The following is a 12,780-nucleotide window of genomic DNA, read 5'->3' on the forward strand; positions in this document are numbered from 1 at the left end:
AGCGAAAGAATATATATGCCGATTCACCGAAGCTCAGTCGCGACGGCATCGGTGTTCTGATCGGGAGCTGTTGGTGCGAGGTTATAAAGCTACTGGGGGGTTGTCGAACGGTAGGGTTGATCGGTAGCTGTCCGCGAGTTGATGAGAGGAGAGGGTGGAATATGAGGCTCGCGTTTGCGCATGGGCTCGGGTAAGCCAGGACTTTTGCATATGCCGCCGTGAGAGCCCAGAGCTGTTGTGTATGTCGCGCGCTGGCGCTCAATGCCACATCGGAGGTGGAGTAGGAGGAGGTTGGTGGAGTCGCGATGGGATGCTTGGGTCGCCGAGGTCGAAATGTTTTTTGCCAGATGCTAACGTCGAGTCGCCAAGCGCGATGAGCGGCGAGAAGCCCCAATCCTCAGCTGTTTGCTCAGTTTGGGAGTATGCTGTGACAAGTGGAGAGAAATAGTTAGCTGGGCTTTGCCCTTTTGAGGGTCATGACGCGAAGCCAGGCTTAGGATCCGGCAACTCAACAAACCCTGCACCATGATATGGGAACGTACGTACAATAACGATTGGACGGGATGACGTGCTATAATCATTGAATAACCCAACAGATACTTTGGCAGAATAATAGTGGTCGATATCGAAGCGGTAACCCAAGATCGTCGTTCTCTCGTTGATGCTAGATGGCACCGGCGACAATCTGCGTTGGAGCAGCCGTTAGCTGGTCACGTGCAACACCAGAACCGCAAGGGGCCGTGCGTCGAGTCACCCGGGGTCACGTGTGAGTTGACGACGGCACCTAAAGGGGAGATCGGTTTGATCTGGGAGATGGCGGCATGTCTTCTTGCTTGACTATATATCTTTCAGGAAAATCTTGCAACGGGCGTTTGATTGACAAAAAATCGCAACGCTATGAGCGACACAGCTACATGACGTCTACACGCAATAAGCTGCATGGCAGGAACAGCAGCCAGCATGAACAAATTGGCATGATATCCCTGCGCTCTGGGTCCGGCCGGAAGAGAGCTCCATCAAAACGACAGCACTCGGACAAAAGCATTCAGAGTGCCTTGATCGGACAACGGCAGCTTGGCTTTCTGGCTAAGCAAGCGCATCAAAAGCCAGCAGATTGTTTCGAGCATGTCTGGATCTTCCGTTCCAAGCTCGTACCAGCTTGACATGTTGGCAGCAGCTCGAGATTGGCGAGAAGACGAATGTGACCCCTGCTTCATCCTACCCGCGACCAACATGTGAACTTGGCCAGATCAAGGGGCCTTGGCATTGGATCAAGTTGATGACCAGAAGCTTGAGCCTCGTCCATGCACAAGCGTGTTTTCAGCTACTACTACAACCAACTTTCGGGCATTATGCACCTTCTGGGTTTGGCCAAGCCGTGGCAACCCCAGATGACCAGACCAGCCGTTTGGTTGGTGACCATGGCCTTACAAGCGGATCCAGCACAGACAATTGCTCGAAATACTCCATGTCGAATCGAGTACATTCATGATTCATACCGAACTCGCATCTACTCAGGGCTGACGTCACTCAGAACATGTATAGAATCGGCATGATTGTGAGGATCGAGCCCCAGTTATTGGGCGTCATCTTCTTAGGCGTCTACTTGGTGCCGATAAAGAGGATAGAGTGTAACTCCTGGTAACTACAGAGTTAGACGAATGAAGTAAAAGAGCTCCGACAGCAGAAGGCTCCAGTTGTAGCCTTGAACCCGCAGGGCATACATATGTAGCATCTCCTCTCTGGTTGGTCTGAGTATGACTGATGAATTCTGGCCGCGGTCGTGGAGCCAGCGGCCCAGCCACTGCAGCCCCCAGAGGTCCAATATGGACCAACGTGAGTTTGTTAGCCCTAGATTTTGAACCAACTAGTACTTTCTCAGCGTCACCATTTCTTTCTCTTCTCTCTCTTTTTTTATTCGAGGTTCCAGACCCGTCAATTGCGCTCTATCGCAAAACGCGCATATTATAGAGTATAATAGTTGCTCATCAGTGATAACGTCTTGGCCCTCGTATCACAGTGGTAGTGAGTGTCACTCGTAATGACAAGGTCGTCTGTTCGATCCAGGCCGCGGGCAAATGCAGTATTCTATTTTCCTCTTCTTTTTGTGCCGCTCTTTCCACTCATCATTAACTCAGTTTTCAAATGAAGAATCCCCATTCCCCCATGTAAGAATACTTTTTTTTTGCCGATCAATTTTTGCCGGTTAAGAACGTGGAGAGCAGGGTTACAGGATGAGAAGTCAGAAACGAGGGCCAATCCCGAGGACATGAAACATAATTGCAACTTGACATGGGAAATCAAAGAAGCCGGTTATTGTATCTCGGTTGGGCAAACGAAGATTATTTTCTTCGCGCTTGGAGAGTCTCGTGCAATGAATAACGGGTATCGTAAATAAGATCTTCCTCACATCTAATTTTGCTTGGAGCAGGTGTGTATTTTATCATGCAATATAATATACCTCGGTAGGTTGTGCATATACAAGATCAGGTCATAAAGGGCGTGCCTACCGAAAACATAGGCATCACTGCCTGTTCATTCCCAGAGTGTAAAGCACTAGACGCAGGGGATCCACACAGCAGTGCCTTCCACGAAACGGCTTTCGCGGGGTTGGCAAAGCTTAACCACAGCGAGCACTCGCGGGCCCCACTTTTCGGTGGCCCTTTGCGGCAAGCTCCATGCAAGTGCCACACAGTAATAGCAGACCTCAACTAACCAGACAACTTGAAGTCAGGCACGCCCACCATTCAGGTAGCCTGCTTTATTAACTCAACCAGACGTTCTTGTCCAAGTCGACTACAGCCGCTGCTCTCTTGGACCGCCCGGCAACGCCGAGCACCAGGTTTGAATTGGTCCAGCTTCTCTTACAAGGCCGGCAACCTCTTGATCCACCGCTGTGGGAAGTGGTTTGGTGGTCCATGGGTCAAGTGGTTGGTTGAGTGGGAATAGACACTTTGACTTGACGCTCCTAGTTACGCTTGGACTGCGACGGATCCCTCACCTCTGGCGAGGCATTTCGATTCTGTCGTACTCCGTACATACAGCTCAACGGGCAAGCAGACCCCTGCACTGAGACACCAGGTCGCCCTTTGGCGAGGACTCCACGAGGGTAGCCAATCTCGGCCGGGGCGATGAGCTTCAATGTTGCATTTCTCAACACGGCCGGCATGACGCCTGTGCCCATGCCTGGCCATCACCAGACGTCTCGACAACCAGGCCAAGCGTCTCGCCGCTCGGGCTCAGCATCGCCTTCGAGCCGTCACAAGTCGAATGCCAACCGCCGCCTAGGCCACGCGCGCACGTCGAGCGGGAGCCGGGCGAGTTGCTCTTCGCACGAAACCGCCCTGATAGCGGACCGCCCCGCTGTGGCCGCGGGGCACAACTCCGCAGCCGCCCAGTTGAACTCCAACTCGGCCAGCTCTGCCAACTCCCAGACGCACCGCTCGTTTCACCCCCCATCGGCCTTCATTTCTTCTTCGACATCTCCCGTGGGCGCTCCCACCAAGGCCAGCTCTCTCAACCCGCCCCGTCATCGCCATCGGCACGCAGCAGATGGTCCGCATGGAGTCGACGTAAGCAATGCCTCCCTCCCCTCAGCCTGCGCTACGTGCCGGGTGCTTCATTCCGCCTCCTATCCTAACAATCGCCCACAGATGAACTTCTCCGCCCTCAGTGCTGAGTCGGTATCATCCGCCAGCGGCACGGCATCCCTCTCGGCTCGCACCACCATGACCTTGGACAACCAAGGGCCGGGAGATAATTTGTTGTTGTCGAGGCCATTTATCCAGCGGAATGGACGGACATACCTCAACGACACTTCCCTTCCGTACCCCCTACCGTCAGACCTAACCGAGCTGCACCGCCAGTCGCTGCGGACGCTGCTCCTCATCCAGCTGTTCGGGGCCCCGGTATGCTCACCTGCTCTTACCAAGAAGCCCCCGCAGCGCGTGCTTGAGGTTGGGTGCGGCTCCGGGTTCTGGAGTATGATGTGCCACAGGTACTTCAAGGAGAGGGGCCACGGCAGCATCTGCTTCACCGGCATCGACATTGCCCCCCTTTCGCCAGGAAGCGCCGACCTGACAGAGGATGCCACGCAACCCGACCCGGACATGAGGTGGAAATTTGTCAATCACGACCTTCGCCAATTGCCTTGGCCGGTGCCGTCGGAAGAGTACGATTTGGTCATGGTCAAGGATATGAGCCTGGCCACAACCAACGTACAAAATCAGCACTTCATCGACGAATATTTGCGATTACTACGACCGGGAGGCACGCTGGAAATTTGGGAGTCTGATCATCTTATTCGCATGCTCAGGCCGCACGTGCCCGGGTCCGCTGCCACCGCCGACGATGCCGAGGAGCAGGAAGCCGCTTCGAGTCTCGGCGCATACGTCATGTCCTCCAACACGCCGCTATCCGCGCCTCTCAACAATTTTCTTGTCGAGTACAACACTTGGCTGACGCGGGCTCTGGAGAATCGCGACCTAAGTGCCGTGCCGTGTACTTTGATACGACCGATACTCCTTCAAGAATCTGAAACTGTCACAGATGTCAAGTCGAGGCGGCTAGCAATCCCCTTGAGTGAAGTGCGCTGGGAACGTGAGGGCGTTGGCGGCGTCGTGACTCGAGATGGCAAGCAAACGGGCGAAGGGAGAGGAAAGGACCAGAAGCCAGAGCGCACGCTGACAGCGGGCCAGATTGCTCTACGAAAAACGGCACTGTTAACGGTTGTTCAACAAGTGCAGGCACTTGAGCCAATTTTGAGGGAAGTGAGTGGGAAGAGCCAGGACGAGTGGGACGTGTGGTTGGGCAAAATGATGAGTGATTTAATGAGCGAGAGCGGCGCAAGCTGGGGGGAGTGTCTCGAGGTTGGAGCGTGGTGGGCAAGGAAGAGGAAGAGAGGCCACGATGTGTGAAGTCGGAGGGGAACGAGCGGAAGAAAAGAGTAATACGGCATCTAAGTAGTCATGCCTTGTATGCAGGGGTTACATCATTTTTTTTCTTTTTCTTTCATTCCCATCGGCGCCAGCACGCTATGTAGGGAGTGATATGGGGATATTTTGGCCAATTATTTCGTGTTCCAAATCTTGTTTTGGACAATGAACCATTTCAACCGGCGAAGCGCCCAAAGTTCGTTTGAACAAACGGATGATGAGCAATGTCTTTTTATTCCTTTCCTCATGTGTCGATATCATTCAGAGTCCAAGATGGACTCGCCATGTATATACTTGATTTCTATCGTGTGGTAGTACACAATCTCGTACATCAACTATGCGCCTACATCATACCGCTTCCTCAGTGTGCGGTACCGCTTGAGGTAATACCTATACGCGTGCCCCGTTAGCGGAATCATACATTGGCCGTAAATGCATTCATTTCATCGAGACCAAAAAGCCCCAGAGTAGCGAATGTTATATAGATATAATATGGGGTGTAGATGAAAAACAGAGACCGCACGGATGCGGTAGGATAGAACATGGACTACAACGAGGATAGAGCTTACAATGCTTCTATTTCTATCCATTGAAAAAGTTAGCTGCGGTGATATCGAATAGACGCAAAAAAGAAAAAAAGAGGATCAATAGACGCACCTTTTTTGACGTATTCTGCTTGCGCAATGCCAGCCCGAATCTTGTCCTCGCTGCGCTCGGCGGCGCGAGACATGAATGCCTTGTGTAGGCGCGGCTGAAAATACCGGTAGCCCAGGGGGTATTCCCTGCCAAGATATAACAGCTCTGTGGGAATCAACCAGTCAGCTGCATCGTCCGTTTGGTCACGATGACACTGCGTGTACCGGACTCTAGCTTGTAGCCGGGGCGGGGGGGCGACGCCGAGTCTCGTGCCCGAAATTGTTCTCCTGCATGGCTGTCCGATAAAGTCGGTAGGGCGGATACGTACCCTTGTAGATGGCAATGACTTGCCTTCTCAGCTCGGGGTTAGGCTGCGCCATTGTCGTGATGTGTGCACCGGGCAGCGCATACCGTTCCCAGCGCAGACGGGCAGGACGATGGAGTGGTGAAGCGTCTGGTCGACTGATGTAGTACCAACGGAGCTGGGAAGCGTGGGGGCAGTATGGCCAGGACTCAGGACTCGGAAGCAGCTGCAAGGCTGCATCGACCCCACAATTTCCGGGGCCCATCAATCAATGCCTTCCGACTACTATCACGACATGCATCACCTGTCGGCATCTCAACGACATGGCCGGGCTGTTGCTGCGAATCCCATACCAGAGGCAGTTGGGCTCCTAGGGGGCCATCATGTCCAAGACACGCCCCGCGCCGGCTCTACGAGTCTTCCAGATCCTGCAGCGATACCCCGTCATCCGACCACGGTGCCTGCCCGACGGGCCTGTAGGGTCAAGTGCGTCGCGCGTCTCGGCGCAGGCCGCACGGCAAAGTATGCTTCAATGTTGGCTTGTATCGAGGGGCAGGGAAGAGCGGTTCCGCTGCTGGGACATGATAGACTGGACTGGACAAGAGGAGCGGCTTGGGGACAGGGCCAGGAGGAGAGATTGGATGAAGCTGGAGCTGAAGAAGGAACATGGAGGTTTGGGCACGCAATGTCGAAACATTTGACGTCTTCTTCAGGGCAGTCCTATTACTGGGTTCGCCCGCACACCGCACGGCGATGCCAAAACGGCACGTAGCTGGCCATGGCACAAAATGGTGGTGGGCACATCATGTTCCAAGTGCCGAAGCGGGGATTTCCTCAAAACGCAAATGTGGGGTAACCTGTACAAACGACGGCATGGAGGAAGGCATTTCAGTTACATACAGCTCTGTTCCACAGTACTTGAGTATTCAATGCGGGTGTTGAACGTCCAATGCCCAGGGCATGGCTTGCGGGCGACATAAACTCTGGTATATCCCGCACGCGAGGGTACCAAAAAGGCCATGACGAGCGCGATATTTGGAGCGGTCAGCCTGGTGAGGGGCCCCCCCCAGAGACCACGAGGGATGCAGAAATTTTCGACGCGTCGACGAGTCGGACCATGGACGGCTTCAGATGCAGATGCTTGGTGACGACGTCTGCACACCTTGTGCGCCAACAACCAGAGTCGGCAAGCCACAGGACGGGAATATCTTCCCCGCCCGCCAGCGTCCGGCCGAGAAGCGGCACTGGGCTTTTGTGGGATATAACCGGACGGCACCATTGGCCGGGTTTCTGGCTGTGCAGTTGGGGTTTGGAAATATTGACTAGTAGTAGCCGAACTTTGCGGTCAGATGGATGACCCGTGTGGCCCTGGTGCGAATGCTGAAGCTGAAATCCAATTCGTGAATCGGCTTGACAACATTGCATGCAGGAAATTTAGCTCTGGCGATTTGAAGGTCGATGGACGTCGGCCGAGGACCCGCCAATTTGTTCAGATGAATCGACATTGATGGTGCCGGGCGTGTTAAGGTAGAGGGGGAAGCAGGGATCCAGTGGGCAAACGGGCAGGCGGGTAAACAGGGTTGCATGAATTGATGACGTTGGAAGTTGGCCCTCTGAGGATGACTGCCCTCGCTGCTCAGAAAGGGTCAATGTCATGATGGTTCAAGTTCGACTCGTCAGCCCACCTTGTGTCGATTCTGGAGTCGGTTGTTTTGAGTCAAAAACCGCCCCAGAACTTTCTTGTACAGTCACAAGCTTAGACGAGATAAAAAGGAATCTTTTTTGTTTCTTTTAAAATCCTGCCTGCCAAGGCAAAAGCCGACTGAACTGACTGAACGCCGGGCACTTGGGGAAGAAACATGGAAGCCACTCCGGCTGTGTCGGGTGGGAAAAGCTTAAACGACGCCACGATTCGCCATGGCTGCCGCGTGTTTGGCAGCAAGAACAGCATAAGCATGCCCTGGTTGATGACGCGGTCTGTGTATTATGTTTTGAAACACTCTGCCTCATACGCATGTCCATGTGTGGTGCATGACAGCAGAGCGCCTGGCGGACCGAGTTGAGACTCTCTCGCCAGCAACATTTAGACTCCAGCATTGAGGGCGATCATGGAGATCATTTGTGTCCGCAAATGTTTCCCATGCTCGAGTGTCTCACCATTCCAACGAGGGCGTATATACTACTATCCCTGCAAAGGCTGCAAGTCCAACGACGGAGTGCAAGACAGATGAGTTGGCCCCCCTCGCTGCATATCGAGTGCCTGTTTGAGGCGAACATTGAACATGGCAGCCTTGAGCCATTAGCATTCAATGGCCTAGAGCAGCACATTGGCGTTGACGCCGGGACCGTTTCGTCTCCAGCTGCGAGTGTCGGTGCCGCCTCTGTATGTTATTTGTGCGCGCAATGGACTGAATGGCGTCACTGCAATTGCCGCAATGAGCTTATAATAGTAGGCGAGCTTCAGTCGACGTCTTGGCACAGAGATGGTTGTCAGATCCGATGCCAGATTCACACGCATGCTGGTGCCATGACCACAAAGCCAAAGGGATAGAGACTTCCATCTTGTCAACTGTTCCTACCCGCCACAGGTACCTACTAGGTACCGCATCAATTGATGCGTTCATGTTACATGTACTACTTGCCTCCGGCGCAACCGACCCGATTGACTCCTTGCCCGTGCCCATGCCCACAGCTGCCTCAGGGCCCCAGGGCCGTCGTCCCACATGCGCCAGGCATGACGGACTTGTCATTTTAACATTGCAGACCGTTGGCCTAGCGCTGCCTGCACCACCAACTTGGAACGCTTAATGTTGGCGGGTTGGCGGGCCCAAGTGCCAAAGCGGCTCAAGTCTGGTGCATGTGCCAGGCATGTGCTGACTTGCTGGCCTGCCCCGGCCTGCCTTAGCGCCAATTCTCAACTGGCTGGCAGCTGGGCTCACTGTAGTGCTGGCACCTGGCCCACTGGCCCACCGGCCTCGTCCACTGCGCTGGTCTCAGTAGTACCAGCCTGCCTCCACCAGACCCGTGCCCTGTGCCCTGTGCCGCGCTCCAGTGCTGCTCCCCGCCCCTTCCGTAACTGGTCAACCAGACTGGTTCCTGCCGGGTACCAGACAGGTCCCATGTTTTCACAAAGTACTCAAGTGCTACTACGCGCTTGAGGCTCCCTGTTCCTTGCTCCATGTGAACCGTCCTGCCATCTAAAAACTGGAACCCGGCTATGTCTGGAAGTAATGAGTGGCCCATCCAGCCTATTTTTTTCACCTGTTTCTTCGTCTCACTGCCGAGCCGAAAATCTCACTTCTACCCACCAACCATTCTCTCCTTCAACCAAAGACATCATCAACCTTCGTCTTGGTCGCTGGTGTCCTGATCACCCGGCTTTCCGCCAGCACTGACGATTTCTACCATTTCCCGCCCCTTCCCGTGCCCACGCCGGCCATTGTTTTTATTTCTACCGGCTGGCCCTCTTGTATCCCTTGGCATCCCACGCTTGCGCACACTGGTAATAAATAGGCCCTCCAGGCGTCGTTGCGGACCCCGGTTCATCCACGAATCGAAATCGAAGCGATCTAACCCGCCCTTGCCCTGCCCGCCACCACGAGCAGCAGCAGAAGCTTCTTCTTCATCTCCTCCACATCTACATACTGCAATCAGGCCACGGCGGTCAATACATTTCCCCCCCTTTGCTCCTTCTCTTCCTGCTGTGTCTGTCTGCCCGCCGTGTCCTTGACCAAGGTTGCTGGGCTGCAGGACACGTGCAGGACCAACTCCCAAGAAGCCTTCGCATGCCTCGAGCGTCCGGCCCGGGCAAGCGACAACAAGGCGCCTCCTCAGGCCACCGCGATTCGAAGCACGACAATGGGCTTGTGAGCCCTGCAAAGCGCAACGCTGGTAGAAAGAGTCATGGCCACCAACTCGACGGCTCTGCGAGACCCCCCGACCACAGCGCAGGCCACGCAGGGCCGTCACCATCGCCGCCTCTTCTTCCCTTGCATGCCGCCGCCCATCCCCATGCATCGTCGACCAAGAGCAACTCTGATGCCGCCATCGACACCCGGTCCGCTGATTTCACGAGAAGAGGCTCGCTAGGTACCTTCTCCGAAACCTCGTCCGACTCGTGCCCGTCCCAGGCCGGCGCCAACGGCAATACCCCGATCGAACCAGGCCACCGTCAGATCGACCTCAATGCCATGAAAAATGTCGACGTCCACAAGGATTCAGGCCCTCTGGAAATGGCCGTCACTGTCGTCAAGTCCCTACCTATGCAGGACACTCTGGCCATTCTGATCATCCTCATGCACGTCCCGCACTTGTCTCTGTCTCTCATCTACGCCTTCTTCGCCTTGGTCACCTTTGTGCCTCCTGTTACCACCCGGACTGGCATGAATATCAATCTGGCCGAGATCCTGGACAGCCACTCCCATACTCTGAATTTCGTCACTCTACTGTGCATCGACTTCTTCTTCTTTTTGATATGGGTGTTCTTGTGGCAGCCCATACAGGACGGTATCCTGGAATTCGCCAAACCAGTCATTGCCATCACTCTCGGGGGCGGTACCAATGCCAAAGACGGCACCTCGAGAGGTGTCACCACGTGTTTTACCTGGATATTGCTTCATCAAACTATCCGTGCCACCAGGTCCCACTGGGCAAAGCTGGCCCGACACCTTCCAGAGAACTGGCCTTTGCCCACCCTGCTTACCCAGTCACTCGAACCCAGGTCTGTGGCGTATGATAAGAGAAGCACGCACGAATGGATTCAAAGTATATTGGCCATGCACATTCTCACACAGGGCATTGTTCGATATGTGCGCGAATGGTATTTGAAACGCGAAAAGTACAATGCGGCATCCGGCTTGAGCGACCCTGAAGCCGGAAAGTCGTCCTCTCTCGGCAACTCCTCCGGGTCGCTTGGCGGCGGTCACCAGAATAGCTCCCAATCGTTGGAATCGAGCAACGACGCTGGCCTCGCAGGCGCAGATGCCGATGCTAGTGTGCCTCACCCCCCAACCTCGACAAACCTGACCACGACAAAGAAACGGCGGAAGCAAAACGCCCAAGTCCGTCTGCAACAGCCGTTATGGGCCGCCGTCGCCAGCACCAAGATTGTGGTCATGAAGGAAATGGAATTGTCAAAGTCAGTCCGGCCAGACGGAATTGTGAACATCCATACCAACGAAGGCACAACGTTTGAAAAGAAGGACAGGCAAATATGGATATCGTACATTGGCAGTGACGAAGTATGCTTTAACACGAGTTATTTTTCCGATTCTAAAACAGACATACCGCAGGAACCGATGAAGTCTAACGGGCACGTCAAGACAACCCGGCCGTCCGGGGTAGATTCATCTAAACCATTTTACGTAAGGATAAACAATGCTTTTTGGCAGCCTACCCGCATATTTCCAATTGATGAGGTGGACGAGGACGACGAAGACAAGGATGGCAAGCGGGGCAAGCGCATCCGGTGGACAGGCGACATATATGGACTGCGACCAGCGTCCAAGTATGTCTGCGAGTTTGTCGACGTGGAAACTGGCGCCGTCATATTTTCCACCAGCATACGCACCGTCAAGGAACTTCTACGAGAAGACGACTCGCTATCGCCGGTATTCCCCCCGAGTCAGCAACCTCTTCGACCAGACTCCCCGGCAACGATTCTGCGAACATCCATTGCGGCCTCGGAGGCGAAGCTCGCCGAAGAAAAGTCTCGCCTCAGGACTTTGCGCAAGGATCTAAAAATCAAGATCAATGCCGTGAGAAAGGAGAATGAACTTGTCGACAACCAGCTTTCCTCGGCAGGCAACAGCGATGAAAAGCACAAGCAGAAAATCCGTCAGCAAGAGACTCAAAAGGCCCAAGCGGAACGCGATACTGAATCCCTGACAGGGGAGCTCAAGAACTTTGACACGGCACCAGAACTCTTCGAACGCAAGAAGAAGATGGAAAGGACGTATGCAGCCGAGAAGAAGACGTTTGATGCCGAGCAAAAGGAGTTCAAGAAGCACAAGTCTTCTCTAGATGCAGAGGTCAAGACCAAGGAGCTTGAAATGTCCAACCTGAACACTCGACGAAACAAGATAGCGACACGCATTTCCAGAGTGGAAACAGAGCTGAACCACATCACAGACGCCAACAATCGTGGCCTTGGGGAGGCCGAGCGTCGCAACCAACAGCGGGCACTCTGGTTGAGCCATGCGGCTTCGATCGAGCACAACATCAGCGAACGTCTAAGCGTGGTCCACGGCAACAATAGGGCCAAGATGAGGCAATATCAACTCTTACAGGGCCAGACTCAAGCATATAGTGTGTACTTGAACTCGGCGAACGGCATGCCGGGGGATGACGGCCCTGCGAGTGGTGCGCAGCCGGCAACGTGGAACCCGAACCCTGTCGTGACACCAAACTATCCTCCGGGAATGTGGCCAGTCTCTTCCAGCGATTTGATCCCTCCTGTGGCTGCGCTGTCGACACATGCCAGTGCTCCAGGCTGGCAGCCTCCTCCTTCTGCCCCTCCATTCGAGCCGCGCGGAGCCAGGTCTAGGGGCCGCAGTTCCAGCATGCTTAGTGACTTGAGCGGGTTTACGGAACCCAGCGATGAAGGCTCCGTCAAGTCACCGCCGATTATCCTTCGCCGGCCGGGACCAGGTCTTCTGGGACGGAACGGCACAAGTGGCGGTAGCAGCGCCAGTAGCGGCAGCGCCAGCTTTGGAGACCCAGCGAGTCCAAGATGATGACCTTGTAGGAATGCCCGGGCCCCTGCAATCTCTGTTCATGGGAGACTAAGCGGTCTAGATGAGAGCGTAAATATATGTATTTTGGTTCTTCTGCATGCTCTTTTGTATAGTGCAGTGCGCAACAGTGACTGTGTGACGGCCGGGGGATGGAGACAGACGCGCCGGTTAT

At 54.5% G+C, this 12,780-nt stretch overlaps 3 protein-coding genes and 1 non-coding gene across 4 annotated transcripts; 3 read left to right on the forward strand and 1 right to left on the reverse strand.

The window, feature by feature from the left end:
* Positions 1-2,005: 2,005 nt before the first annotated feature.
* On the forward strand, positions 2,006-2,077 carry G6M90_tRNA00000044. Its single transcript has one exon. It is a non-coding gene; the product is annotated as a tRNA-Thr (tRNA).
* A 1,054-nt stretch (positions 2,078-3,131) lies between these two features.
* Positions 3,132-4,916, forward strand: G6M90_00g045310 (uncharacterized protein; the record flags this gene model as incomplete). Its single annotated transcript, XM_066130367.1, has 2 exons — positions 3,132-3,572; positions 3,654-4,916. The coding sequence occupies 2 exons, from the start codon at positions 3,132-3,134 to the stop codon at positions 4,914-4,916; spliced, it is 1,704 nt and encodes a 567-aa protein (XP_065986240.1).
* A 353-nt stretch (positions 4,917-5,269) lies between these two features.
* On the reverse strand, positions 5,270-5,950 carry etfrf1 (Electron transfer flavoprotein regulatory factor 1; the record flags this gene model as incomplete). The annotated part of the gene is made up of 4 exons (XM_066130368.1): positions 5,270-5,324; positions 5,504-5,516; positions 5,592-5,735; positions 5,899-5,950. 4 exons carry the CDS (start codon positions 5,948-5,950, stop codon positions 5,270-5,272), a joined length of 264 nt encoding a protein of 87 aa, XP_065986460.1.
* A 3,709-nt stretch (positions 5,951-9,659) lies between these two features.
* G6M90_00g045330 (uncharacterized protein) lies at positions 9,660-12,608 on the forward strand (the record flags this gene model as incomplete). The annotated part of the gene is made up of 1 exon (XM_066130369.1): positions 9,660-12,608. One exon carries the CDS (start codon positions 9,660-9,662, stop codon positions 12,606-12,608), a length of 2,949 nt encoding a protein of 982 aa, XP_065986603.1.
* Positions 12,609-12,780: the final 172 nt, after the last annotated feature.

Source organism: Metarhizium brunneum, chromosome 2, assembly GCF_013426205.1.
Source record: "Metarhizium brunneum chromosome 2, complete sequence".
Taxonomy (NCBI): Eukaryota; Fungi; Ascomycota; class Sordariomycetes; order Hypocreales; family Clavicipitaceae; genus Metarhizium; species Metarhizium brunneum.